Below are 23,902 nucleotides of genomic sequence, written 5' to 3'. Positions count from 1 at the left end.
AGACAGACATATTTTATTTGGCGTTTTGTACACAGTTGCACATCAACTTGTAAAGCTTTCCATGTGATTTTGCCAGCCCCCCTCCCCTCCCCCCCTCCCCTCCCCTCCCCTCCCCTCCCCCCTCCCCTTGTGCTAATAAATGAAATCCTCCTGCCAAGACCCAAAATGCAGACACATTTTTGTGTCAAGCCGCATCAACCCTAATGGATTACTACAGCATTCTTAAATTATTGGTCCAACATTTGACAAGTGGAGTTTGTTAACGTTCCATATTGATGGCACTCTTTTACAAATGGCAATGATTATTGGTCATTCATAATAATAGTAAATTAAAAATAGTGAATCTCTGCAATTGCAATGAATTGTTTCAATAGCGGTTGTATATATAGTTAAAATATTTGAGAAACAACGCGCGCGCTCATTATCTGGCTGTAGTTTGATATAAACACTTTGGCAGCTTTGGAGCACTCGAAAAGAAAGAGAGTTTGCTTCTCTCGTGCTCTACCGCTCCCTGCGTGTTTATATCACAGTACAAAAAAACAGACATATGCGTGCGTGTTATATATATATATATATACAGTATATCTATCTGTTGTTTTCGAGTGGAAAACAATGGACAAACACAAAAGACATAATATAAATGTATAAATACAAAAAACGCAGACTTTCTCTGCTTAAGTGTATAGATATATAATAACGACTATTATCAATTATGATTTTTAAGGTCTAATAGCATTAGTGCGTGTATATATTAGTTCAACATTTAGAAATGATAAGCAATTTAAATTCAGCGAGAAATACACCTAGACTATAATAGCATATCGACGTAATATATCTTGGCTCTTTTGCAAAGCTTTAAGTTATCGCATCTTTTTCGTGGAAGACGATTAAAAAAAAAACGCTTCTTGTTTGATCACCGCAGAGATCAGCTACAAATATGACTTCACGAAATGATAAAAAAGAAGCATATGATAACTAAATTCAAGCCAGAAAAAAATAACGATTTCAACTTCATCGAGATTATGATTTCAAACGTTTTTTTTTGACAAATTTTGTAGCCCTCAGGCAAATTGAAGCGGTTTAATCCTTTGGCAGGATATTCAAATCTATGTATTTTATAAGGAGTAAGATCACTGACTAAAATTTATGCGAATAAAAATCAAAAACATTTGAGGAAGCGTCCTTATAATCGTAAAAACAATAGCAACACCTGCGAACGTAAATATAAACTTGTGAAATGTTTTTTGTGCTTTTAATAGCTATTTACCTGAGTCGGTGTTCCAGTATTCATCTGAAGATTATTCTACCCTGATCTTCTAAGAGAATCCAAAAGCGATGAATATAAATTTGAAGGGCATTGAATAGTTATTTGACTAGATTGTGGAGAGATTTATTTGGATCACATATTTTCCTGCGATGAGAGAATTCAGCTTCCACGATTCTACAACAAAATTCAAAACAATACGTTTTAGTAACAGCGAACAGGAGATTGTATACCAGGGTTAGAGAGATATTGAAATAACTCCTATTTATTATCATACATCAAAATATTAGAAATATATCTCTAGACTTATAGAAGGAAGAATTATGGCTGCATTTGAGCTAAATTTATACCCAATTCTAGTGATCAGAGACTGACGACATTTTGTGTTTACATCAGGGAAGAAAAGCGGGAGAAACTTGAAATACTCGGGAACTAAAGTGTGTTTTCTTCGCTCCAGCTACGTTTATCCATTCCTTAACCCCTTTGAAATTATCTATAAAGGAAAAACAATCGTACATGGATATCCATGGTGCAATTTAAGGAGTCTCCTTTGAATTCTAAGGTTTTTTACCATGTCGTTCGGTCGTGAACCGGTTTTACATATGTCAAACTATGGAAGCGAGAATATATACTTCGCTCAAAGATAAGGCTCACAAATAACTCCTTTTTTGTCGCTTCTAAGAAATGCTATTTACCTGGCTTTGTACTCTTAGGCGGAGAATGTTGACATGTTAAGTTTTGAGTATAATTTCGCGGAGGAATAAAAAAGATGGCTGATCTTGGAGTCGATCACTGCGAATACGTTCACGTTTGGCAGGTGGTTTGAGGTATGTTATGCAAATTAATCAACTCGAATTTCAAGAAGAATGCATAAATTTAACCTCTGTATTCGGAATTCCTCAATTTAAAACATACTTAATGAAAGATTCTCAGAAATCATAAAAAAAGTTATAAAGGTTGTGGGGTAGTAACGATAATCTTGTTCGTGAGTTTAAAGTGTAAGTTGTTGACAAAGTGCTGAATATATTTGGTAAACGCAGTTTTTGGGATTTTTGCTGTCGATCACTCTAGTCATGTATTGTGGTTTGTAGTTCATTATCTGGGATTTGCATTGAATAATTTGTATCAAAGATGACGACTGTAATAGATAGAAAACAATCGTTGCTGATCAAAAGGTTATTTAAGGGTTCAGGTTAGTGGGTCAAAATTTGTTTGGGAATTTTAGCCAATCAAAAACGACCATTGAGAGTTAATATCAAGCAAATAAATTTCTCATATCAGGTATAGTTTTTTGCAAACAATGTCGACGAGAGAGAAACTATTGATATGATGATGATGATGGTGACGACTGGTAACCACAAAGACAAATCAGCAAGAAATGCTAAAAATAAAATAGGAAAGAACAAGAAGAAATCTAGAACCGTTTTTTTTATTCATTCATTCGTTCATTCATTTATTCTTTCTTTCTTTCTTTCTTTCATTCTTTCATTCATTCATTCATTCTTTCTTTCTTTCTTTCTTTCTTTCTCTTTCTAGTTCTTTCTTTCTTTCTTTTTCTTTTTTCTTTTTTCTTTCTTTCTTTCTTTCTAGTTCTTTCTTTCTTTCTTTCTTTTTTCTTTTTTTCTTTCTTTCTTTCTTTCTTTCTTTCTTTCTTTCTTTCTTCTTTCTTTCTTTCTTTCTTTCATTCTTTCTTACATTGAACATACATTTATTTAAAGCTTTCTAAATCTTATGCAGGTCGTGTCAGCCGTCATCCTAACTTAGTCAAGAATGATGCCAAAAAATTGAGCCTTTTAACAAGATCTTGGGTTACTAATTTTCAGCGGCATCGAAAAAGGTGCTGGCCATAAAAAACGCAGGCTCTTGGAGCACGATTAAAAGTGAAATGTACTCGATGCAGTCGATGATGCAGCAAAGATGAGTAGCGAAAAATGCTAGATCAATACCAAAAACATCTTTCTAAATCCCAATACTAATTACTTTGAAATTCATAGAATTTCAAATATCAATCAAAAGCGTTGTGTGCATAGAAAGCGTTGGGAGTAATCTCGTCTCGAGACCCTATACGTTTCTCTTTGTCAGCACGAAAAAATGATGTGTTCTCAGACGTCCGAGTGTTGGAAGTAAGGACTTCATATTTCATAATCAGTGTTCCAATATCATAACTAATCCGGCCTTTGGTCACCGAAGTTTTTTATATAAGGTTGGGTATCCGATAAGTGGGTAGCATTTTTTGAAACCAACGATGCCGCCAACATTTAAGAATACTAGCAGCAGTAAGGGGGGCTCGCGAAGCGCCGGCACGACCAAAAAAAAATACAAAGAAATGTATGGGGTGACGAGGCCCTACAGGGGGTCTTGCGCGATCCGTCGGCAGCCGCGCGATAAGTCCTTACTGCTGCTGTGTTGGGAATCGCAAACGGAGGTTAAAATATTTGTCGGATATACGATGCATTAGTAGAGTGTACAGAATCCCATTTTCCCGGCAACCACTTTCGGCTACCTTTTTTTGTGTTCCAAAAGATGTGCATTGCTGTCCCAAAAGATGTGCATTGCTGTCCCGAAAGATGTGCATTGCTGTCCCAAAAGATGTGCCCCGAAAGATGTGCATTGCGTGTCCCATAGAAGAGTGTATGGATTGTCAGTGCCTCGACAACCATGTTTCGACTACCTTTTCTCGCGTCCCAAAAGGTGTCGATCCGGATATCCCCCGTAGAATGTCGACAATAAGGTTAAATCTTTGTTAAGTATGTGTGGAAACTATTCCAAAGAGTGTCTTAGAATGTCGACAATTAGTAGAGTGTACAGAATCCCATTTCCCCGGCAACCACTTTCGGCTACCTTTTTTCGCGTCCCAAAAGATGCGTATGCGTGTCCCCCAAGATGTGCGCGTCCCCCAAGATGCGTATGCGCGTCCCCCAAGATGTGCATGCGTGTTCCAAAAGACGTGCATGTGCTATTCAAAAAGTGTCTTAGAATGTTAACGATAAGGTTAAATCTTCGTTAAGTATATGCTATTCAAAAAGTGTCTTAGGATGTTAAGGATAAGGTTAAATCTTTGCTAGTAGAGTGTATGGATTGTCCGCGCCTCGACTACCTTTTTTTGTCCAAAAGAGGGGCTGCAAACCACCGCCCCTATCGACGCCGTGGTAGTTGTGCCAAAGTCGCTACGTAGCCCGGTAGGCGAATTCCTTGTATTGTCTTTTGCGCTCGGTAGAGACCTTCCAAGATTTCCAAAAGTATTTGTATTGTCCGTTGTTTTCCCAGCATGTATGCAGCTATACCCGTAGCTATGTACAAATACATGCTATATCTGTGGACAAACAGGTATCTACCACATGGATCCATAGTGTTTGTCCATGGATCCATAGGTGTCTAGACACAAAAAACATGTGGTTGTAGATATATATGGCCACACCCAAGATACTATCCGAAGAGGAGATCGCAGACCTTTTGGAAGACCGAAAGAATGGAATGGGGCTACAAAAGGTAGCCAAGAAGTATGGTGTGGGCGTTCCCAAAATACGTAGGATAGAACAGGAGAACAATGCGACGCCTGCAATTCCAGAAACGCCACCTACGACAGATTTGCAGAAGCATTTTCTAGAGGTGCAGGATTCCTTTGCCATTGTTTTGGACGACCTAGGAAAAGCAAAGGAGGAATTGCTGGCCGAACTTGCAACCACAAAAAAAGAATTGCTAGACCGCGTGGACAATCTAGAAAAGCTTCGTGCGGAGCTGTCGTCCAAGATACAACCACCTGGTAGCGACGAGGATGGCTACTACAGCGAGGAAAACCTAGAGGACGAAGTGGAGGAAATATCCACGAAGATAGACTGGCAAATAGCCGGGAATATAGTATTTGCCATCTTTGGCATTGGAGCATTGCTTTGGGCGCGCATGCAGCAACCAGTGGAAAAGGTTGTCTACTACGAACGGCCACAGAGGCCTTCTAAGATTCCGGAGATGGAGTAGAAAGGGCGCCGACACCCTTTGCGGAGACGTGCACTATTCTATCCTTTCTTTTGTTGGCAGGCCTTATTTGTTCTTAGTGCGCAACCTCCTTCAAAAGGGGTTCTTATTTTTATTTATTATTATTGAATTCTGCAAGCGCCCTTTAAAAGGGGTTCTTATTTTTATTTATTATTATTCATTAGAAGAGTGTATGGATTGTCACTGCCTCGACAACCATGTTTCGACTACCTTGTGTTCCAAAAGAGTGCATTGCGTGTTCCAAAGATGTGTATTGCGTGTTCCAAAAGATGTCTATTTGCGCTCCAAAAGATGTCGATCCAGGTTCCAAAAGAGCGCATTGCGTGTTCCAAAAGGCACCCTTTGCAAGGGAGGCATGGTTGTCCAACGAGGACCACGTTCGTAGTATTTGCTTCTCCCTCTATATATAGAGATGGACTCCCAAAAGACTATTTCGACCACATTGCAAGAGATGGGCATACGTGCGAAGAGTAGGCTGTTGGCGCATTTGCTGCTGGACAATGCCCACGACGGAAACCTGCTTCCGGACATATCCAAATGCGACTACCTACGCAACAACGAAGGCCCTACAAGTTTGCAGCCGCTGGAAGGATTGCCGCCGTTCGTAGACGATGTGTTTGTGTATGGGTTCGTTGCGGAAGAGAATTTGTATGGCAAGAAGCTGCTCTGCAGAAATGCAAAGACAATAGTTGCGCAGATATCTACGGCAGCAACAGTGGCATTTGGTGGGTTTCTGCCCACGAGTATCGTACATACCTGCAAGCAGGGAAAGATCGTAGAAAACATCGCAAAGATAGAAGAGCGCTCCAATGCCAAAGGCAAATGGTATGGAATACACAACACAGATCCTGCTGGATACTTCGTGGCCAAAGTAGACACTTCGGAGCTGCAAATAGAAGATGTCGGGGAAAACGTACGCAAATTCTCCATGGCTTTGTATGGGCAAGGATATGGCATCTACTCCGTGGACTACACACAGGATTTCTCTGGCACTTTGGACCACAAGGCATTGGTGCGCAGACTGCGGCAAATGGGCTACAAAGAACAAGGAGAAGTTGGTTGGCGCGAAGGTACCATTTTGGACAATACGCATGCCGTCGGGAACCATGTTTGTACTTGGATGGAAGACGGAAAGAGAACCAAAATATACAACAAGATAGTGTCGAACTTCGAAGCCGGAGAAGTGCAAAACCCAGTAGGAGCAAAGTTGGCAGAGTACGTGGATTGTCCCAACGACCATTTGCGTAGAACATTCCTACGCCCAGACGTGCAAAAAAGAGGATGCACCAGAGTGGAAATATCCATCTATGGCAAAGATTTCTCCAAAGAACACACCAATGCTATCGTGGAAACACTAGAACCTTTGCAGGACATATTCGTAGTACAGCCACCCAAAAACATGTGGTTGGCACTTGCCGAACATTTGGACAGGTGTTTGTGTATTTGCTGCGAAGAGACAAAAGAAATCTTCCTAGCTTGGTACTGTAATTTGGAAACCAGACGCATAGCCGGAGTGCGAGTTCGTGGCAACGACAAATGGGAACAATGTGTACTTTGGACCATAGCAGAGTTTGGCCTGCGCAAATGCCCCATATTTCGCATAGATGTGCTTGGTATGGAACCTGTGGAAATAGCTCCGCTGCGCTGCTACACAAAAAACTCGCCTACGGTATTGGCGGAGTCCAAATTCCCCACCCGAGTGCATACAAATGCCCCTGCCATTGCCACAATGCTGCCTCCGACGGAACACGTAGAGTGGATATGGCGTACGAAGAAGGCGCAAAGAATAGGAGTAGAAAAGAGTCTCTTCGGAATACTGGAAGTACCTACGGACCGCAGGATCTCCTTCCTATCCAAAAGAAAACGACAACAAAGATTGGAAGACATACGGGACGATTTGGAAGGCGATGAGTGGGTAGAAGCCACGCAGAGATACCACGCGGAGCTGTCGGAACAAAAGCAAAACATCCTGCGGCAGAAGGAAGAGGACAGAAAAAGAATAGAAAAAGAATTGGAGAAATACAGGAAAACATTGGATAGGATTTCCAAAAGAACAGACAATCTGCGTAGATTGTTCTTTGGAAAAGAAAGCTCGTTTGGTCCAGAGACGCCTAGAGCCAAAGTGCATAGGATGGACCAAATACCCGCAGGAGACTACAAAATACTAGGATATGCGATCCCCAGAGACTTGGATGCTGGCTGGTCGGCAAGGGGGCACCGAGTAGTATTGCGGAGGAATAGAGAAACGTCTGTGGCATGGGCCACGGAAGCCCTATTGGAGGCATTTGCAGCTGGAAAGTTCGAAGCCAACGGCAACATACGCACTGCCATACCAGGAGAAGAAATATTGCTAGAGTGGAAAATGGCATAGCAACTGTCTTCGTACCGGAAGGACCAGGCTTGGACACATACCACGAGTTGGCCAGAAAAATAGACCACAAAATGCCGCAGAATCCAGGAAAGCTACTGGAAGTGCCGGCGCCACCGAACAAAGAATGTACGCAGGCTTTGCGCATGCAGCCGGGCGAATACCAATGCTGGAAGTACGCCAAAGCCACATACAGAAAAAAAGAAAGGACAATGCTGTTCCTTTCCGAGCTATGTTCGGAGTGCGTATTGGAGGGCTGCACGGTAGAGCATGCAACCACTCCGGTCTGGGGACACTTCTTGGACGAGCAAAAGATAGACTGGACATCTCCAGCGCCTTTGTATTGCAAAATAGGCAGAGAAAAGACTACCAAAGCAAAGAAGAAAGACCGGCTAGTGCACGTTTCTACTCCATTTCCGGAATCCTAGAATTTCTCTGCGGCTCCGCTGGATGTCTGTAGTAGACAACTTTGGGCGGTTGCATGCGCGCCCAAACGACAGCAGCAATGCCCAAGACGGCAAATAGCACATTGCCGGCTATTTGCCAGTCTATTTTTGTGGATATTTCCTCCACTTCGTCCTCTATTTCTTCGAAGGAATCCTCTTCGGGTTCCATTTTGGCTAGCAATTCCTCCTTTGCGTCTCGGAGTTCTTCTCTAGCTTTTTGGAGATCGTCCAAGACTATAGCAAAGGAATCCTGCACTTCTAGGAAATGTTTCTGCAGGTCTGTAGTAGGTGGCTTTTCGGGTATTGCTACCTCCAGACCATTCTCTCGCTCTATCCTGCGTATCTTTGGTATGCCTATGCCGTACTTTTTGGCTACCTTTTGCAGCCCTACTCCATTTCGTCGATCTTCCAACAATCCTGCGATTTCTTCCTCGGATAGTATTTTGGGCGTTGCCATATACATATGTAGACAGGGTTTGGGCATGTGGATCCATAGGGGGTATTCCATGGATCCATAGGGGGTATTCCATGGATCCATAGGGGGTATTCCATGGATCCATAGGGGGTATTCCATGGATCCATAGGATATAGACATGTATTTGTACATAGCCATAGGCATAGCCGGCTACATGTTGGGAAAACAGCGCACGATAGAAATCCTTTTGGACGTCCTAGGAGGTTTGTACAGAGCACAGGAGACAATAGGCAACGCACGCATTCCGGGCTACGTAGCGGCACCATTGCGCATAGCCCTTCGACGGTAGCGCCCTGTTTTGGGGCCCTTTGGAACATGGACAAAATATACACTCTTCTATTTTGGGAAGAGTCGCAAACCAGACATCTTTTGGAACACGCATACACTCTTTTGGGAACACGCATACACTCTTGGGGGAACACAAAAAAAGGTAGTCGAGGCGCGGACAATCCATACACTCTACTAGCATATACAAAGATTTAACCTTATCGTTAACATTCTAAGACACTTTTTTAGCACATACTTACAAAGATTTAACCTTATCGTTAACATTCTGAGACACTTTTTTAGCACATACTTACAAAGATTTAACCTTATCGTTAACATTCTGAGACACTTTTTTAGCACATGCACGTCTTTTGGGACACGCATGCACATCTTTTTGGGACGCGGCTGCACATCTTTTGGGACACGCACATCTTTTGGGACACGCATACACATCTTTTGGGGACACGCATACGCATCTTTTGGGACACAAAAAAAGGTAGCCGAAAGTGGTTGCCGGGAAAATGGGATTCTGTACACTCTACTAATGCATCGTATATCCGACAAATATTTTAACCTCCGTTTGCGATTCCCAACACAGCAGCAGTAAGGACTTATCGCGCGGCTGCCGACGGATCGCGCAAGACCCCCTGTAGGGCCTCGTCACCCCATACATTTCTTTGTATTTTTTTTTGGTCGTGCCGGCGCTTCGCGAGCCCCCCTTACTGCTGCTATACTGTATGATAGATGTGTTGATCATCACAGTGAATGAGCGATCTAAGCGAACGTTGTAAAGAAAGTCGCGGAGGTCATGGGTTCGATTCCCGTTGAAGCTTGAAATCATTTTTTCAAGTCTTTCTTTACAGCGTTCGCTTAGATCGCTCATTCACTGTGATGATCAACACATCTATCATTATTTCACCACAGTTCTACCCATTCAATATTCATTTAAGAATATATTTAATGTTTCGAACCTCTGATTGGACAATAGGAGTGCAATCAACTTCAAATTGTACTCTGTAGGGTCCCAATTAAGTTGCTCAATTTTGTTAAGCGTATTATAAACAAAAAATCGCACAATCTTCTCTCACTTTATAGATACTCGTGATGTTTTGAAAGTTCTGGCTCGTCCAATTTTGAAAACTTTCGGCAAAACATCACTCTATAAATTCCAAATTGTACTCAAGATCGAGCGATTTCCTATACTAATTACTCAAAATTTCATTTTATGCACTATGTCGTTATCAGTAAAAAATAAAATGAAATAAAAGTCCTTTGCAACTAAAAAGTACTTTCCATTCATATGTTGACGGGGTCCCTAAAGATTTGGCGGGAACTTTTCCCGCCAAAACGCACCTGCGTCCGCCAACTTTGGGACACTCGCTACGACCGTCGCTACGCTGGACTGGCCGGACAGATTTCGGTATAAGGGCTTCGTAAGAGTTTTTAAGCGTTGTTCAAGAGTGTTTAAAGTGCTTTTGAAAATAGTTTTTGAGGGTTTTAAATGCTTAAAAAGTTTTAGGAGTTTTTAAACTGTTTTTATAGGGTCTTTTAAGAGTTTCGAAGTTTTCTCTTCTTTTTAAGATGAGTTTTATAAATCTAGATATCAAAGTTTTTTGTCATTAATTTTATTACAGGGTTACTTTTATGCGAAACGTGAATTTTATGAATTTACTTCGTTCAAGAATAATCTTATAGGCTTAGTCCATCAATTCAAGTGTGAAATTAGAATATTCAATATTTATTGAATCATAAACTTAAGACTGATCCTTAACAATTTATGTCGTTCTTTTCTGAGATTACAATTTAGAATTTTCCTAATCTCTATAACGAAATAAAAATCTTGGTCTGTTATCGGAATATTTTCTCAAGGCATTTCAAAAAAAGAGAGTTAGTTATAATTAGATGACTGGAAATTGTGATAATGTAAAGCTATATTTCAAAAATAAAAAATAAAAAATAAATTAAATTAAATTTTTAGCAATATGTTTACATTGAAGAGTTTTTTGTTTTTTTGTTTATTGTTTTTTGTTTATTACAATGTATTTCATAGTAGTTTTCTTCTGAGTTCAAATACAGCAAGTGATATCAAAATAGATCTTATTTCCAATCGATTGGCTCAAAGGATGATTAGCAGTATTGCATTTTCTAATGAATTACATCCAACTCAAACCCGATTCACCGTGTGTCCTCACTACAAGAGAGTCCAGGAGTCTAGGAAATAATTTTTTTGATTTACACGTGCTATTTGATTAGGCAAAATCTTAACTGACAGCAGTTGAGGATTGTTTCCAATTATATTTAACTCTCCATTGTACTAATTCCAATTGCAGTAATCTTTCAACTTTCCATAACTATAGACTCCTTTTGTTTTTATTCAGCTAATTTACTTTATTCTTATCTCGAGTAATTATAAGTTATAAAATTTATTCATGGCTCTGCTTTTCAATTGAACAATTTGAATAGCAAAATAGAGGCCAGAAGAAGCTGCACAATTCTCAATATTAATAAGTTTTGAAATACGCTTCGCCTAAACCTAACTCAGAGTAGAATTTCAATATTGGGGCAGAAAAAAATCCACACATTTCCCCCCTATCAATTTGTTTATTTATTTTACGTTTTTTAATGCATGTAGCGTAGCAATTCCAAATGGCATTTTGCAAATGTAAATCAAAAAATGAATTTATGAACAACTACAGATTGAGAGACAAGAATTATAAAATAAGAAAAATACATAAATACATATAAGTCATAAATCAAAGATTATGGAGAACTCTAGTTCCGAAATGCAATTTTTATTGCAGAATGTTTCAGAATGATTAGTCGATCTTTTACTCCTAACACAAAAAAGGTCGTGTGGTAAAGCTAATGATGAAGTTGAACGCTTGACATGTTTAGCTAGAATCTCGGTATGATTCACCGAATTAAGGATCGCGAGTATAATTTACGTGGCATTGAGCGTACTGGCTAGAAACCTCATTTTTGGTATCACTAAAGCTATCATAGAAAATACCCTAAGTCTTGTCCTAGTTCAATTCGCCTAGATTATTTCGGTTTCAAAATCCTAAAACCGAAAGAACTAAATAATTCTTCCATAGAACTCTTTCCTTTTTTTCAGATTGCAATTGTTCACATTTCATTGCACTGGTCAAATAAATATTCGTTTTACACTTACTTGTGAGTGTTCCTGATTCATTCAGTAGCACATAGCATCGTTATATCCACGTTTCTGAAGCTAAATTCTTCAAGAGAACGAAATATACCTAGAAATCCAGAGCAAAAGGAGGGTCTTGCTCAAAGCTAATAATTCTGAGACAAACGTAATAAATTATTAATCAAGGAAGGCTAATAAGCAAGGCTATTCAGCAGTCCTCGCTCGACCAAAAATAGTTACAGTAAGCAGCGACAATCCCGTGAAAAAAATTCCGATGCTGTTCGCGTCATTGCTTATTCCCGCATTCTGATTGGATAAAAAGAGATCCCGTACGCTTTGATTGGTTAAGCAAATATCGTATGTTTCTTGCGATATCGCGTGTGGCGGAGGCGATCTGCTATAATTATAACTTCCTGCTTTGTATAATGAAGTTCCAGGAATTCCTTCAATATCTTAACAAAGATCTTAGTATTCTAAATTAAATTGGCGTATCAGTGTCTATTTTAGATTTTGGAGAGTAAGTTTTATTTGAATAGGCGGTAGAACAATATTTGTAATAAAATGAAGCACAATCTCAACGTGATTTTTCTTTTCAGTTTTAAATGCAGAAAACACGGAATGAACGTTATCTTGGAAATATGTCACTTAAAACTATCTAACAATGCACTGCAATTACCACTCGACCCCAGGGTTTTACTTAACCCTTTTCCTGCCAGGCCTGGTTTATCTTTTGAACCGGCCGCCATATTGGATTCTTTACCCCTCAGGAAAAATGAAAAAATAAAAAATACAATAAAAAAAATATATATATATAATAAATAAATAAAGTTAAAAAAATACTTAAATAGTATGAATAAGTGATTATACCTTTACGAGCGGAGTTGTAGAAATGCGCACTAAACTCGTGCACAGCTATAGTGCTAATTAGTACTATTTCATACAGAATCCTTTGTTTATAAATATTAATAAAACTGTAAAGCTTTCTGAGGGTCGCACGTAAACTATTGAAGTTATGATTTTAAGACATGAAATTTTACGAAGAAACGTTTATTAGCAGGCAAAATTTCACTGTAAATTATTTTTTCTGATAAAATGAGAAAAATTAAATTACATTCTCTGGATTATCGACAATCTACACAAAATTTTACAGTTTTCTTAATAACTGTATGAGAAATTTCACTGTATATTCTATTTTCTGTTAAAACGAAAAAAAAAAAAAACATTCTCTGGATTATCGACAATCTACACAATATTTTACAATTGTATTAATAACTATATGAGAAATTCACTTTATGTTCTATTTTCTGATAAAACGCGGAAAACAATTTGTACATTCTCTGGATTATTAAAAATCTACACAAAATTCTAAAATTCCCTAATTACTTTATGTGACATTCCACTTTAAACTCTTTTTTCTGATAAAACGAAAATAATTTTTTTTTTCCCGATAGCGTGACGTCACAGTGTAAAACCTCAATATAAGTATTAAAGCGACCCTTAAAACGGCCCCAACACGCAACGTTATTTTTGTTCTCGCGAGTAGCAGTATAGATTCATGTTTGTTTTTTCCCACGGTATAAGCGTATAATCGTATAAGTGCTATTAGTTGCTATGCTCACACGTACTTACTCTAAACGAACGACATGTTTTTTGGATAATTCACACACCAATATCTGAAGGAGTTTGCGGTTCACTGACCATGAATACAAAGTGATAGCTAGAGCTTGAGGATTGCCAGAGAACTTAATAATGACGTGTAGTCGTTGCTAAGCAACTGTAACCTAGGATACATACTACACATTTGATAAAAACAAAAATAAAGACCTGGAGAAACTCCTATACCGCCCTGCTCCTAGAGATAAAATTTGAAGAAAAAGACAAAGAAAAAGGAGATGAAAAAGAAGAACGAGAGAGAGAACAGGATTTATTTTGATATATATTAAAATAATATTATAATCGTAATGCGCTATAAAAAATGATTTATATTTTGATTTATTTTATTTATTAACGTAACTTGCTTTCCAGTTTTATTCTTATAATTGAGGTTTAATTCTTTTTACTATTTATTTATTTATTTTTATTTCATGATTAAGTGTAGTCCTAAACTGGCCTAAGGGCAACCGCTTGAAACTTTTCACCCAAAATCTAATCTTATCTGGTTTCATTTGATTCCTCGTGAGGCCACATTGGTCTTGATAATAATAATGATAATTTATAAAGAAAGCGCATATCCAGTTCTGCTCTAGGCGCTCTTAGAAATAAACTAAAAAGGATAAAATAACATTATGAAAAATTAATTATAAGCTTTATTATTATTGATTATGATTATATGACTTTATGTTAGATGATTAAATTCGACGTTAAAATATTTCTTACTAGCTTTAGCATAAGGTCTTTATATATACTAAATACCAGGTCTATTAGCAAGTGTGAAGTATTTTATCGCCCCAGGGGAGAAAACCGCAGTCAGCCGCAAACAGATTGTCATCTATGAGAAAATCATGTCAATGTATGTTTTGCAAATACTGCCCGTAATCAAACTGAGAAACAATCCATCTTTGGTTCTTTTTTTCTTTGGCCTTGCATTTTGGTTGTGGTTTGCTTTGTTTTTGTTTCCCTGCCAGCTCTTCCCTGCATTGCAGGATTTTTTCATTGCATTATCAATAATGAATAATTGCTGGATTTTTTTTTTTCTTTCTTTTTTTTTTTTTTTTGTATTTTGAAGGTATGAATCCATAATGTAAGGTTATGATTCATTCATGCATCCAACCTCGATCCATCCATTCCCTTTTTAACTGCAATCTATCTATTCATTGCATTCCATTTTATTCATCCATTCATCCATCCCTCCCTCATTCTAGCAATTCAGCATCAATCTCTTCATTTATTTATTCATTTTTTGTTCTTATTGTTTTTTTCTCTCTTTCGCTTTTCTTTATTCTTTTCCTCTATTTTTCCTTCTGTCCTTCTAATTTTGCTCCTTATTTTTCTAGATCTATCCATATCAAACTTTCCACATAGAAAAGTTGTCGTTCCGCTCGAGCTGTTTCTTTTACCATATATGGAATGTACTTACCATATTAGGAAATTGGAATATAATTTTCTTCACTAAATAGGCGAATTGCTTGCTCAAAACTGCTCAAATTTACAGTAAATCGAGTGAAAACATCACTAACTAGTCAGCCATCTTGGTTTTGGCCGAAAAAAGACTGGAAATTGTGTAGGGGAGGGGAGCGTGGTTTGTCACCACAGGAAGCCCGCGAATGACTATTTTAATACATTTATCAGCCTTTTCATCTTCAGCGGTAGAGACTACAAATGTGAGTCAAAACATGTCAAAGCTGGTAACGAACAAAGACATCATTTGACATGCGGTGATTACGTCATGTCATAGCTATTTTGCCCACCTGCATTACGCATGCGCACACTTCTTTTTATTTTTTCTTTCCCCCACACATTATTACCACTTTTATCTCCTTCCCTGAGACGCTGTAAGTAATAAGGGCTCTGGAAACCATATTGTGTCTATGCAAGACCAAAAAACAAAATATCTTGCCTATTGAGCAATATCTAACTCAGTCTGGTAATCATATCACGAATAATATTCTAAACATTTGGTTCGCAATCTACTTTTGTCCGTGTGAAGGTATACTTTAATGCGGATTAATTACTCGTAAAAAAAAACAACAATTTCCTTTCAGTAGTTAATCTAAATAATTTAAAAAAATATAATCAAAAATTTACTCTTACTCGACTCTCAAATGGCTTTTCTTCTTTCCGATTGGTTAAAGCGAAAGCCATTTCATAGTCACAGTTGATGCCATTTCAATTCCAGATTCACACGGAGTCTTCAATTCTAGAAAGTTCCAGAGTCATTTTTTTCTCAAATATTTATTACAAGAGGTATTTCGAAAGAACATACGACTTGTTGATATAGACAAAGTTCAGCATTCTTCGCATACCAGAAATAACGCGAGACAATCTTCAGAATCAAAACAGAATCTAATATCTCTTGACCTTTTGGTTGATGTACTTGGGATGATAGTTGCTGTCAATAGCTAAGCTTCAAGTTCTGATTATGTTTGAAGAAGAAATTATAATGAAACAAGTAAAGCAAGAGGAAAGGAGGACAAGAATATTGGCGGATCCAGGATTTTTCAAAGGGGGTTTCCGTTTCTTAAACTGTGTATAATTCTCTTTTGTTTAGTCGATGTTTGACAAAAAAATTGGCTCTAATCACCTAATTTACTATCTAGTAACGGAACTTAAAGGTAAATTAGACATTATAACAGCAAATATCTATCATTTCGTGTTCAACATTATCTTTGTGGATACTTTTAAGCAAAATTTATATAAGACATACTTCTATTACCTAATAGATCAAATCTTCAAGGGGGGTTCCGTGGACCCCTTCGACCCCCCTGGATCCGCCACTAAAGAAACAAAAAAATGGAGGGAGGGATGGATGAATGGCCTATGGATGAATAGATGACACAGATGGCGCCCGTACTGCATTTAACAGTCATTATCGCATCTATTTTTGCGAACCTGTGTCAATAATGATGTACGCTTAAATCTTCTTTTCTTTTTCTGCCGAAATTCAAATTGATGACTGCTGCTATTTTCTTCGACAAAGTTAGTTATTACTAGCAGCCTAAAGGTAATACTACAAACTAATTACTTCCTCCGCCGATGGCAACAACCATTGTTGAAAATCGACAAAATGTCTGGATATTCAATGATATTTAATTTGGCATAAAAACTTAAGGTAGCATTAAGGTCGCCTTCATTAAAAAATTATTACAAAAATTACCTTTTGTATGTAATTTTTTAAAATCATTAAGTTTAACTTGAAAGCTTTATTGTGGTTTTCCAAAAATCTTCGAAATAGGTATCTTGAACTGAATAAAGAAATGTTCCTGAAGGGATTGAACCTGAAATAATATCGAAGAAATGTCTGTCAAAACCGGTTAGAGCTCATAAGATTATTATTATTTTATATTATGTACGTCAAACGCCCTTCATAATATTCTGGGCCAGGTTGTACGAAGATTGGATAGCGCTATCTGATGGATATAAATCTTTATCCAGTGGATACATTTATTGGATAACAGCATCACTTTATCCACTGGATAAGGTTTATCCGTTGGATATAGCGCTATCCATAATAATATTCGGCCTTCATAATATTCTCGGCCAGGTTGTACGAAGGGTGGATAGCGCTATCCGATGGATAAATCTTATCCAGTGGATAAATTTATTGGATAACAGCATCACTTTATCCACTGGCAACCAGGCCCTGCAGAAGTACATAAAGAAATCCGTTTACCTCAAAACATATTGAACAACAAAACTGAGAATCAAACTCATAGGAAATAACAGCAATGCTAAAAATAGGCTCAGCTGTATATTGACGTGTACGTTATCATGACGATAAACCAACGTCAGTGTTGTTACGTTATTCCTGACTGAACTAATAGTTCTGAACCTGCTTCTGATATCTAATATAGCTTGATTTCAACAAAAGATTGGGTGAAGATTTTGTTTCATATTGCATCTTGAATATTGCATTTTGCTTACTAAGCTTGAAACTTTTTATATTCATATTTAGATAATGTCAGCACATGCAGAACAAATTATACAGTAAAAACGTGTGGAAAAACTTTGGTAACCTTCCATATTCTTGGGACCTTTCGATGATTGAATTTACATCACCCAGAGTGCAGTTCGGACTTGGTATGCAAGTAACGTGTAACAAAAGCTTCACTACGTTTTTTTGGAATCGAAATAGAGTTATTTGTTTTTTTGCTGCCGCCAGTCAAAAATATAAAAGGTATCGACTAATTAGGTTTGATTAACGGCAGCGAAAAACCAAAATCCCGCATGAAGCTCGTAGACACAGAGTTCGCATGTTTATGGCAATTGCAGTAATCTGAAATAGCTGAATAAAGCTGAATAAGGCCAGAAGTGTTTTACTTAGATCTAGTTTGTTCTTTACGGTAGCAATTTTGGAAGGACTTTTCCCAGCTTGTCTCTTCAATGCTCGAATCAAGGCTTAGACTTGGGCTCTACATGTACTCATAGCATAAATTTAGAACAGCGTTGTTAGCATTTTTTTCCGAGCTGTTCTTGGAAACTTGAGTCTGCAGCTTTATTAGTATTTTTTGCGGGAAAACCCTTGTGCCGTGGGACAGGGTTAGACAGGATTGATTTCGAATTCCAAAGCACCTGGGTCAGTATCTTGATTTAGATACAAACTTAGTTTAATTATAACTGCCCAGTTTGGAAACGGTCATCATTTTGAGAAGGGAAAGGGAGTGTGGTTGGAGACTGAAGTGGGTGCTGTCATAATAATGATAATGTTAGAGAGGAATACCAACATCAAAATTAACAACAACAAAAAATCAAAATTATCGAACCCTGAAACAACCTCTGGTGGATCAAAACAGTGCACGGCCGGCTAACTCAAAAATTGAATTGAAATTTAACTAATTATTTTTTGATCAAGTGAGATGTACATACAAACTCTGCTTACAGGGGTGGAAAGACCGAAGGTTAGAGAACTGCATTGTCAGCAAAAATACTGACACGTGAATATTCCGTGAATATTAATAGAAACCCCGTCGGGCCTAGCAATTTTTAAGAAAAAAATTTATATCGTGAACATATTGAGATTTTCGTCACTTTTTAAAATGCATACTGAAAATCATTCCTTGAGGCAATCGATTGGACATTTTTTGGTGTATTTGAGTTTAGTTTTTCGCTGTATTTGAAACTCAATGCTTCATTTAAACTGTAGAAAGTTCAGGAAAAAATAACCTGAAAAAAATCTTCGAAGCGTTCACGGTTCGAGTTTCCTCACTGTAATTGTGAACGTTTAAAAAAACCAGGGTAATTCGGGACAATTTTCCATTATTAGTTCGCGTGTCGTTGCTTTATACCATTACAGGTGAAGTATAGCTCAACTCTGCTGGGGGGACCAGGCACTTAAATATAACATGTTATGAAATAAAAGAAATATACAATTCCCGCTATATTGTTTTGTGTTTGTCTCTGTTTGATATGACGCCTATTTTGTTTCCTTCAACGAAAATAATAACATCTATTATAAAGCTTTAACAGTAATGGGAAACAGATAAGAAAAAAACATCTATGACTGACACCTTTCCAATTTGAGGTAAAAATTTGAAACATTTCAGTTTGACATATATTGTTTACTTTCAAATGTTATTTCCTTTTTGAAAACAATCACCTCTATTATATATCAATACAGCTTTCTGTTGGGAACAGAACTCAAATAGAATAAAACCAACAAAAGTCTATTCCTCGCGCCTTTCTGGTTGAGACAAATATTAGAAAAAAATTACGTGAGTTTATGGCATAATTTGATTACTTTTAAACGTCGTTTTATTTTTGTTCTGCCTTATCAATTAAATGCTCTGAATGTTTTGTTGACTTTGGTCGACTAACTTCTTAACTCTTTGGTCAAGATGTATTTCGTAATCTAGAATGTTAAAGTGAAAATTATTTGTAAGTTTGGAATGTGTTTGTTAAGGCACATTCTTGACCAGGGCGTCACGTTCCATCCTAGGGTCATTCCAAGAAGTACTAAGTGATCAACTCTATTTTTAAAAATTATCATTTCCTTTGCAATGACTATCATTATGCTGTCAACTACTTGTCAAAACTATTGGGGGTTTAATCCCTATATAAATTAATGCACCCAAACACAACAAGCTCAAGATCGGTGGAAACCTCCACTTGGGGTAAATTTCGAGTGCATCTTTGGCCAATGTAGCTCAACTCTCTCAGAATATGAGTCGTCACTTATAATCATGAATTGGTGAAGAAACGTAGGAGCTGGAGGTAATTTATCACTGAGGACTGCCGAGGCTTTCTTATTAAGTTTATAATATTAATTTCTACTGAGAAGCTTACGGTATTTGATTAGCAACGAGGTGCAAGCTGCCAGACAAAGGAACCGGTGAAAATGCCTTGTGAGTTTGTTCCACGAACAGTAAATAACACGTACATAGCTTTGGAGCTAGAAGTTAATAAACCAGAGAAGAGAACAATGTACGAACAGAAACTCGAATTTAGTAGGCCTATTACTTCGGGTTATTCCGTAGAAAGAGGAAGACTTCATGGAAGACCCCAAGAAGAATGTTGTCGGGAAGATAAGAAATTCAATCCTAAAATGTTCTCTAAGGAGACTCAGTACCAAGTATTTGGTTACAGAACTTTACCAAGAGTTTTCTCGGCTTTAGGAGATTTTGGAGTCATCCAGGAAACCGAATCTGCAATTGATGATGTCTGTGTATCGTCTGAAAGGGACTTAGTGCCTCCTTTGGAGCAAACTCTCAACCTGAGGCGTAAAAGTACAGCAAATGTTACCTCCAAAACAAGACTTGACGTTAGCTGGCTCACCTCTTCTTCTTTGCCTAAAAATAATCACAGACGAAGTTCTGAGGGGTCACTACTCGTTTCCGCTCGAGAAGATCTAAGATTGGGCGAATATCGAAATTACTCCGAACGCATTTTGAGCGATCACCGAAGCGAGAGAAAGGACAGTATTGATATATTGGAGCAGATCAACAACACAGGAGAGTCTGGATTACTCAATGATTACTCTCGAAGGTCGTCATTTACGGCAATGAACACTATACCAGAGAATTTAAGTGACTCTCAGCGCTTTTATAGCCTTCCAAGAAAGTTCAGTTTACCGGTTGAAAACCGCAAGCGTACAACGAACAGAAATGGAAAGAAGCAAAGAAATTCGTTCCCCGAGAATCCAAGTAACTCAAGAACGTTTGCTTTAGATGAGGACACAGACGTCCAGTGGAAGAGGTTAGTTGCTAGAGCAAAGGATTTTCAAAAACTTTCATCGAGAGAACCGCCTGGGACTACACAATCGAAAGTAGAGGAAACGGACGAGGTGAAAATGAGAATCGAAGCTACAGGTTTTCACACCAAAAGTGTTGATCAAAATTGTGGAAATGTGTGTGATATCGAAGCAAAAGAGAACGATGAGTCGGCGGAGACATCTCAAGAAAATTTAAACGAGTCTTCAAAAAGTCCAGATGAAACCGAAGACGAGGGAAATTCCAGTATTTCGGATCCTTTGAAAGTAAAGGAAGTTGCAAAGTCGGGTCAAGTTGACTTAACTGTCAAAAACGTCCCTATGAAACATGACTTTGATCCTCAAGTCCAAATGGACAAAAATAGTCGTCGATATTCTTTGGCGACGGTTCGTCCTCCACAGGAAGTAAAGGAAAAAATCTCGGGTTATAGTACTCATGGAGCTTTAGAATATGCTAAGATGTTACTAGGAAAAATACAAAGCGAGGGGAAAACAAAGAGCAAGAAAGAACGCTTGGACGAGATGAGTAAAGCCTTGAAAATGGTTTTGGAGGAGTTGAACCGTATCGATCTGCCAGACAGGGAACTAGTGAGCCTCTTTGTAAGCTTAAGAGACAAAATTTTCATCCTTAAAGCTGAACTAAAGGCAGATGAGAAACATGAACTTAAAACAAATGACAAACATGCAGAAAATGGTGTAACGGAGCTGTCAAAGTCTTTACCTCCTAGAGTAAGGAGTAACTCGGAAAGTGTCATTACGCAACCAAACTTTCGACGATTTAGTTGGTGCTAATAATGTAAACTGTTCCAAATAATTTGAATTTTGAGTTATAATTTTATTGACGAATATTAAGGAATTTTATTATTTAAACAAGAATTGAATCGAAAAAACTTGTTGCTCTAGCGAGAAGATTAAACTTGTTTTGTACAACAAGAAAAATTTATATTATTTTCAATCAACAAAAAAGTGAATATGGGAAAAATATAAATCAAAGTAAAAACTAACTTTTGTAAAAATTCCTTTAACAGTAATAAATCACAATATATTTTTTACACTGACTTATAATGTATCAACACGTCTATATACATATATCAGCTGTCATGGGGCTCCTCGCCTATAGTTAGAACTCTAAGCAAACTACCCACACATATGCACTATCAACACATCCATATACATATATTTCCTGTCAATGGGCCTCTTCACCTACAGTTAGAACTCTTACCTAACTACCCATACATATGCATTGTCAACACAAGTAAACACATACATATACATATATCAACTGTCATGTGCCTCTTCACCTATAAACGATCGCTAACCAAACCACCCATACATATACACATCAATACATGCCGTCCCATTGTTCTTATCTTCATACACATCCTTCAAATCCTGTCCATACCAGATACGATACTCTTGACCAGCGGTAACATTCATCGTAGTATCCAAATTTGGAAAGATCAGTTCAGGGGACTGGGACGTATATCCTCCAGGAAGATTGTATTCAAAAGTAGTGGCTCTGCTAATATATTCATCTTGTGGAAGAATCTTCTGATCGAGGTCATCGGTGATTATCGTGAACATTCTGTCGTGAAAGGATTTGTTGTGATTAGTGACGTACGGTCCACAACCCCAGTTGCTCCTGGTTTCCTTCTGCATGTAGTTACACGTCACATAGCCAGACAGGTGCACCAGCTTTACTGTAGAGACAGAGCCATTCTGTTTGATGTAGAATGGTCCGTATAATGAATCTTTTGCTCCAAAGCAAACAGGACTTGCATTGATCTTGAGCCACTCCTTCTTTGTCGGCAAGGCGTCGGGACCTGTGGTGGGCTGTAATGAAAATGATTTTTGATTTAGACCGCGTTCTTGATTAATTGAGATGTTGACTAAGAGACAGCTGCTATATAGGTCTCTACCTTGATTCGATAGATTTTGTCAGGATTCTCTAGCTTTTGTTGCTCCGCAAAAACACACCATGGCCAAATTCCAGTTCAATCTGTGAGTTAGCCGCGCCCTTGCTTTGGTCGTCAGGCTAGTGATTAATTTATTTTAGGATATCAATAATATACACTTTTAGCATGAGACAGCACTTCGTCGTTAGATGCACTAAACTAAATCATTGATGCATCATTTTCAAAGATTTAGATGCAAAATACATAAATAAATGAAAAATATTACCTCGAATACTGTATAGTGATGATAAAACTGAGATGGTTTCAAGAGCTCACTGGATCTACTCGTCTTGATTCTCAACAACACACATTTGTACAAACCATCTTTATTCGGTTGAACAGCGACGTTCAGCGACAAGCACTCTGGAAAACGCTGACATTTCCACGCACAACTGAGAATACTATTAAGAAAAACTGTCTTCATGGACTTTCCTTCGAGCTTGTGAAAGTCAACTCTTGTTAAGACTGCATTTAAAATCTCTTCAGGTCGGGAGTAACAGAAGAGAAAGATGGGCAAAAAAATAAGTGAAAAAATTTGGTACCGATTCATTGTAATTAAGTCTTGTTCGTGTTGTATAGCCAAATGAAAGAAGTAGCTGCTTTAACTGTTAATATACAATTGCGATATTTACGATCTATATAACTTGAGTAGTACTTCAAAGACAATGCAAAATTTCCCTCTCTATATCTAGGTCCGATTCACAGCTGCCGTGTAAAGCAGACTTTAATTTGCTTGTTTATTTTTCCTTGTCTTTCTTTCTACCTTTCGTTTCTTCTTTTCTTCTTTCTTTCCTTCCTTTGTTTCTTTGTTTCTTTCTTTCTTTCCTCGTTTCTTTCTATTTTCTAATCGATTTTAATATCAAAAATATTCGTCTCAGAAATGCTTCTAATATTTAAGTGATATTCTCAAACTCGGTGATGATTTTCGTTCACTCATTTCTTTGGGAATATCTGACTCTGCAAATGGTTTTTCTTATCTACGTTTCGACAATACTTGGTTGGTCGTCTTCAAGATCTGGCGCCCTTGAACAGTTTTTCCATTACGGCTTTTAATAATATTTCATGAGGACATAACAATGAAAATCACTAGCGCGAAAAAGGTTTGCGGAAATGTTATTTTAAT

General features: G+C 37.8%; 2 protein-coding genes across 2 annotated transcripts; one reads left to right on the top strand and one right to left on the bottom strand.

Annotated features, from left to right (window-relative positions):
* Positions 1-19,614: 19,614 nt before the first annotated feature.
* On the top strand, positions 19,615-21,876 carry LOC116301930 (uncharacterized). The gene has a single exon (XM_031711101.2). The coding sequence runs from the start codon at positions 19,955-19,957 to the stop codon at positions 21,614-21,616; it is 1,662 nt and encodes a 553-aa protein (XP_031566961.2). The 5' UTR covers positions 19,615-19,954; the 3' UTR covers positions 21,617-21,876.
* An 8-nt stretch (positions 21,877-21,884) lies between these two features.
* On the bottom strand, positions 21,885-23,203 carry LOC116301928 (uncharacterized). Its single transcript, XM_031711099.2, has 2 exons — positions 23,006-23,203; positions 21,885-22,657 (listed from the first exon to the last, which is right to left on the bottom strand). Exons 1-2 carry the CDS (start codon positions 23,201-23,203, stop codon positions 22,139-22,141), a joined length of 717 nt encoding a protein of 238 aa, XP_031566959.2. The 3' UTR covers positions 21,885-22,138.
* Between the last annotated feature and the right edge of the window lie 699 nt (positions 23,204-23,902).

This window comes from Actinia tenebrosa, unplaced genomic scaffold (genome assembly GCF_029948245.1).
Source record: "Actinia tenebrosa isolate PJP-AT-01 unplaced genomic scaffold, QUT_ActTen_1.0 PGA_scaffold11__36_contigs__length_13525064, whole genome shotgun sequence".
NCBI classification, from domain to species: Eukaryota; Metazoa; Cnidaria; class Anthozoa; order Actiniaria; family Actiniidae; genus Actinia; species Actinia tenebrosa.
Note: the sequence above shows the minus strand (reverse complement) of the source record. Positions and strands in the feature narration are given on the sequence as shown.

Bases quoted from the DNA above. Each gene is read 5' to 3' on its own strand.
- LOC116301930 (XM_031711101.2), top strand. From the start codon at position 19,955: ATGCCTTGTGAGTTTGTTCCACGAACAGTAAATAACACGTACATAGCT.
- LOC116301928 (XM_031711099.2), bottom strand. From the start codon at position 23,203: ATGAAGACAGTTTTTCTTAATAGTATTCTCAGTTGTGCGTGGAAATGT. The intron at 22,658-23,005 runs GTAATATTTTTC...TTTTCATTACAG, and splicing joins ATCACTATACAGTATTCGAG to CCCACCACAGGTCCCGACGC.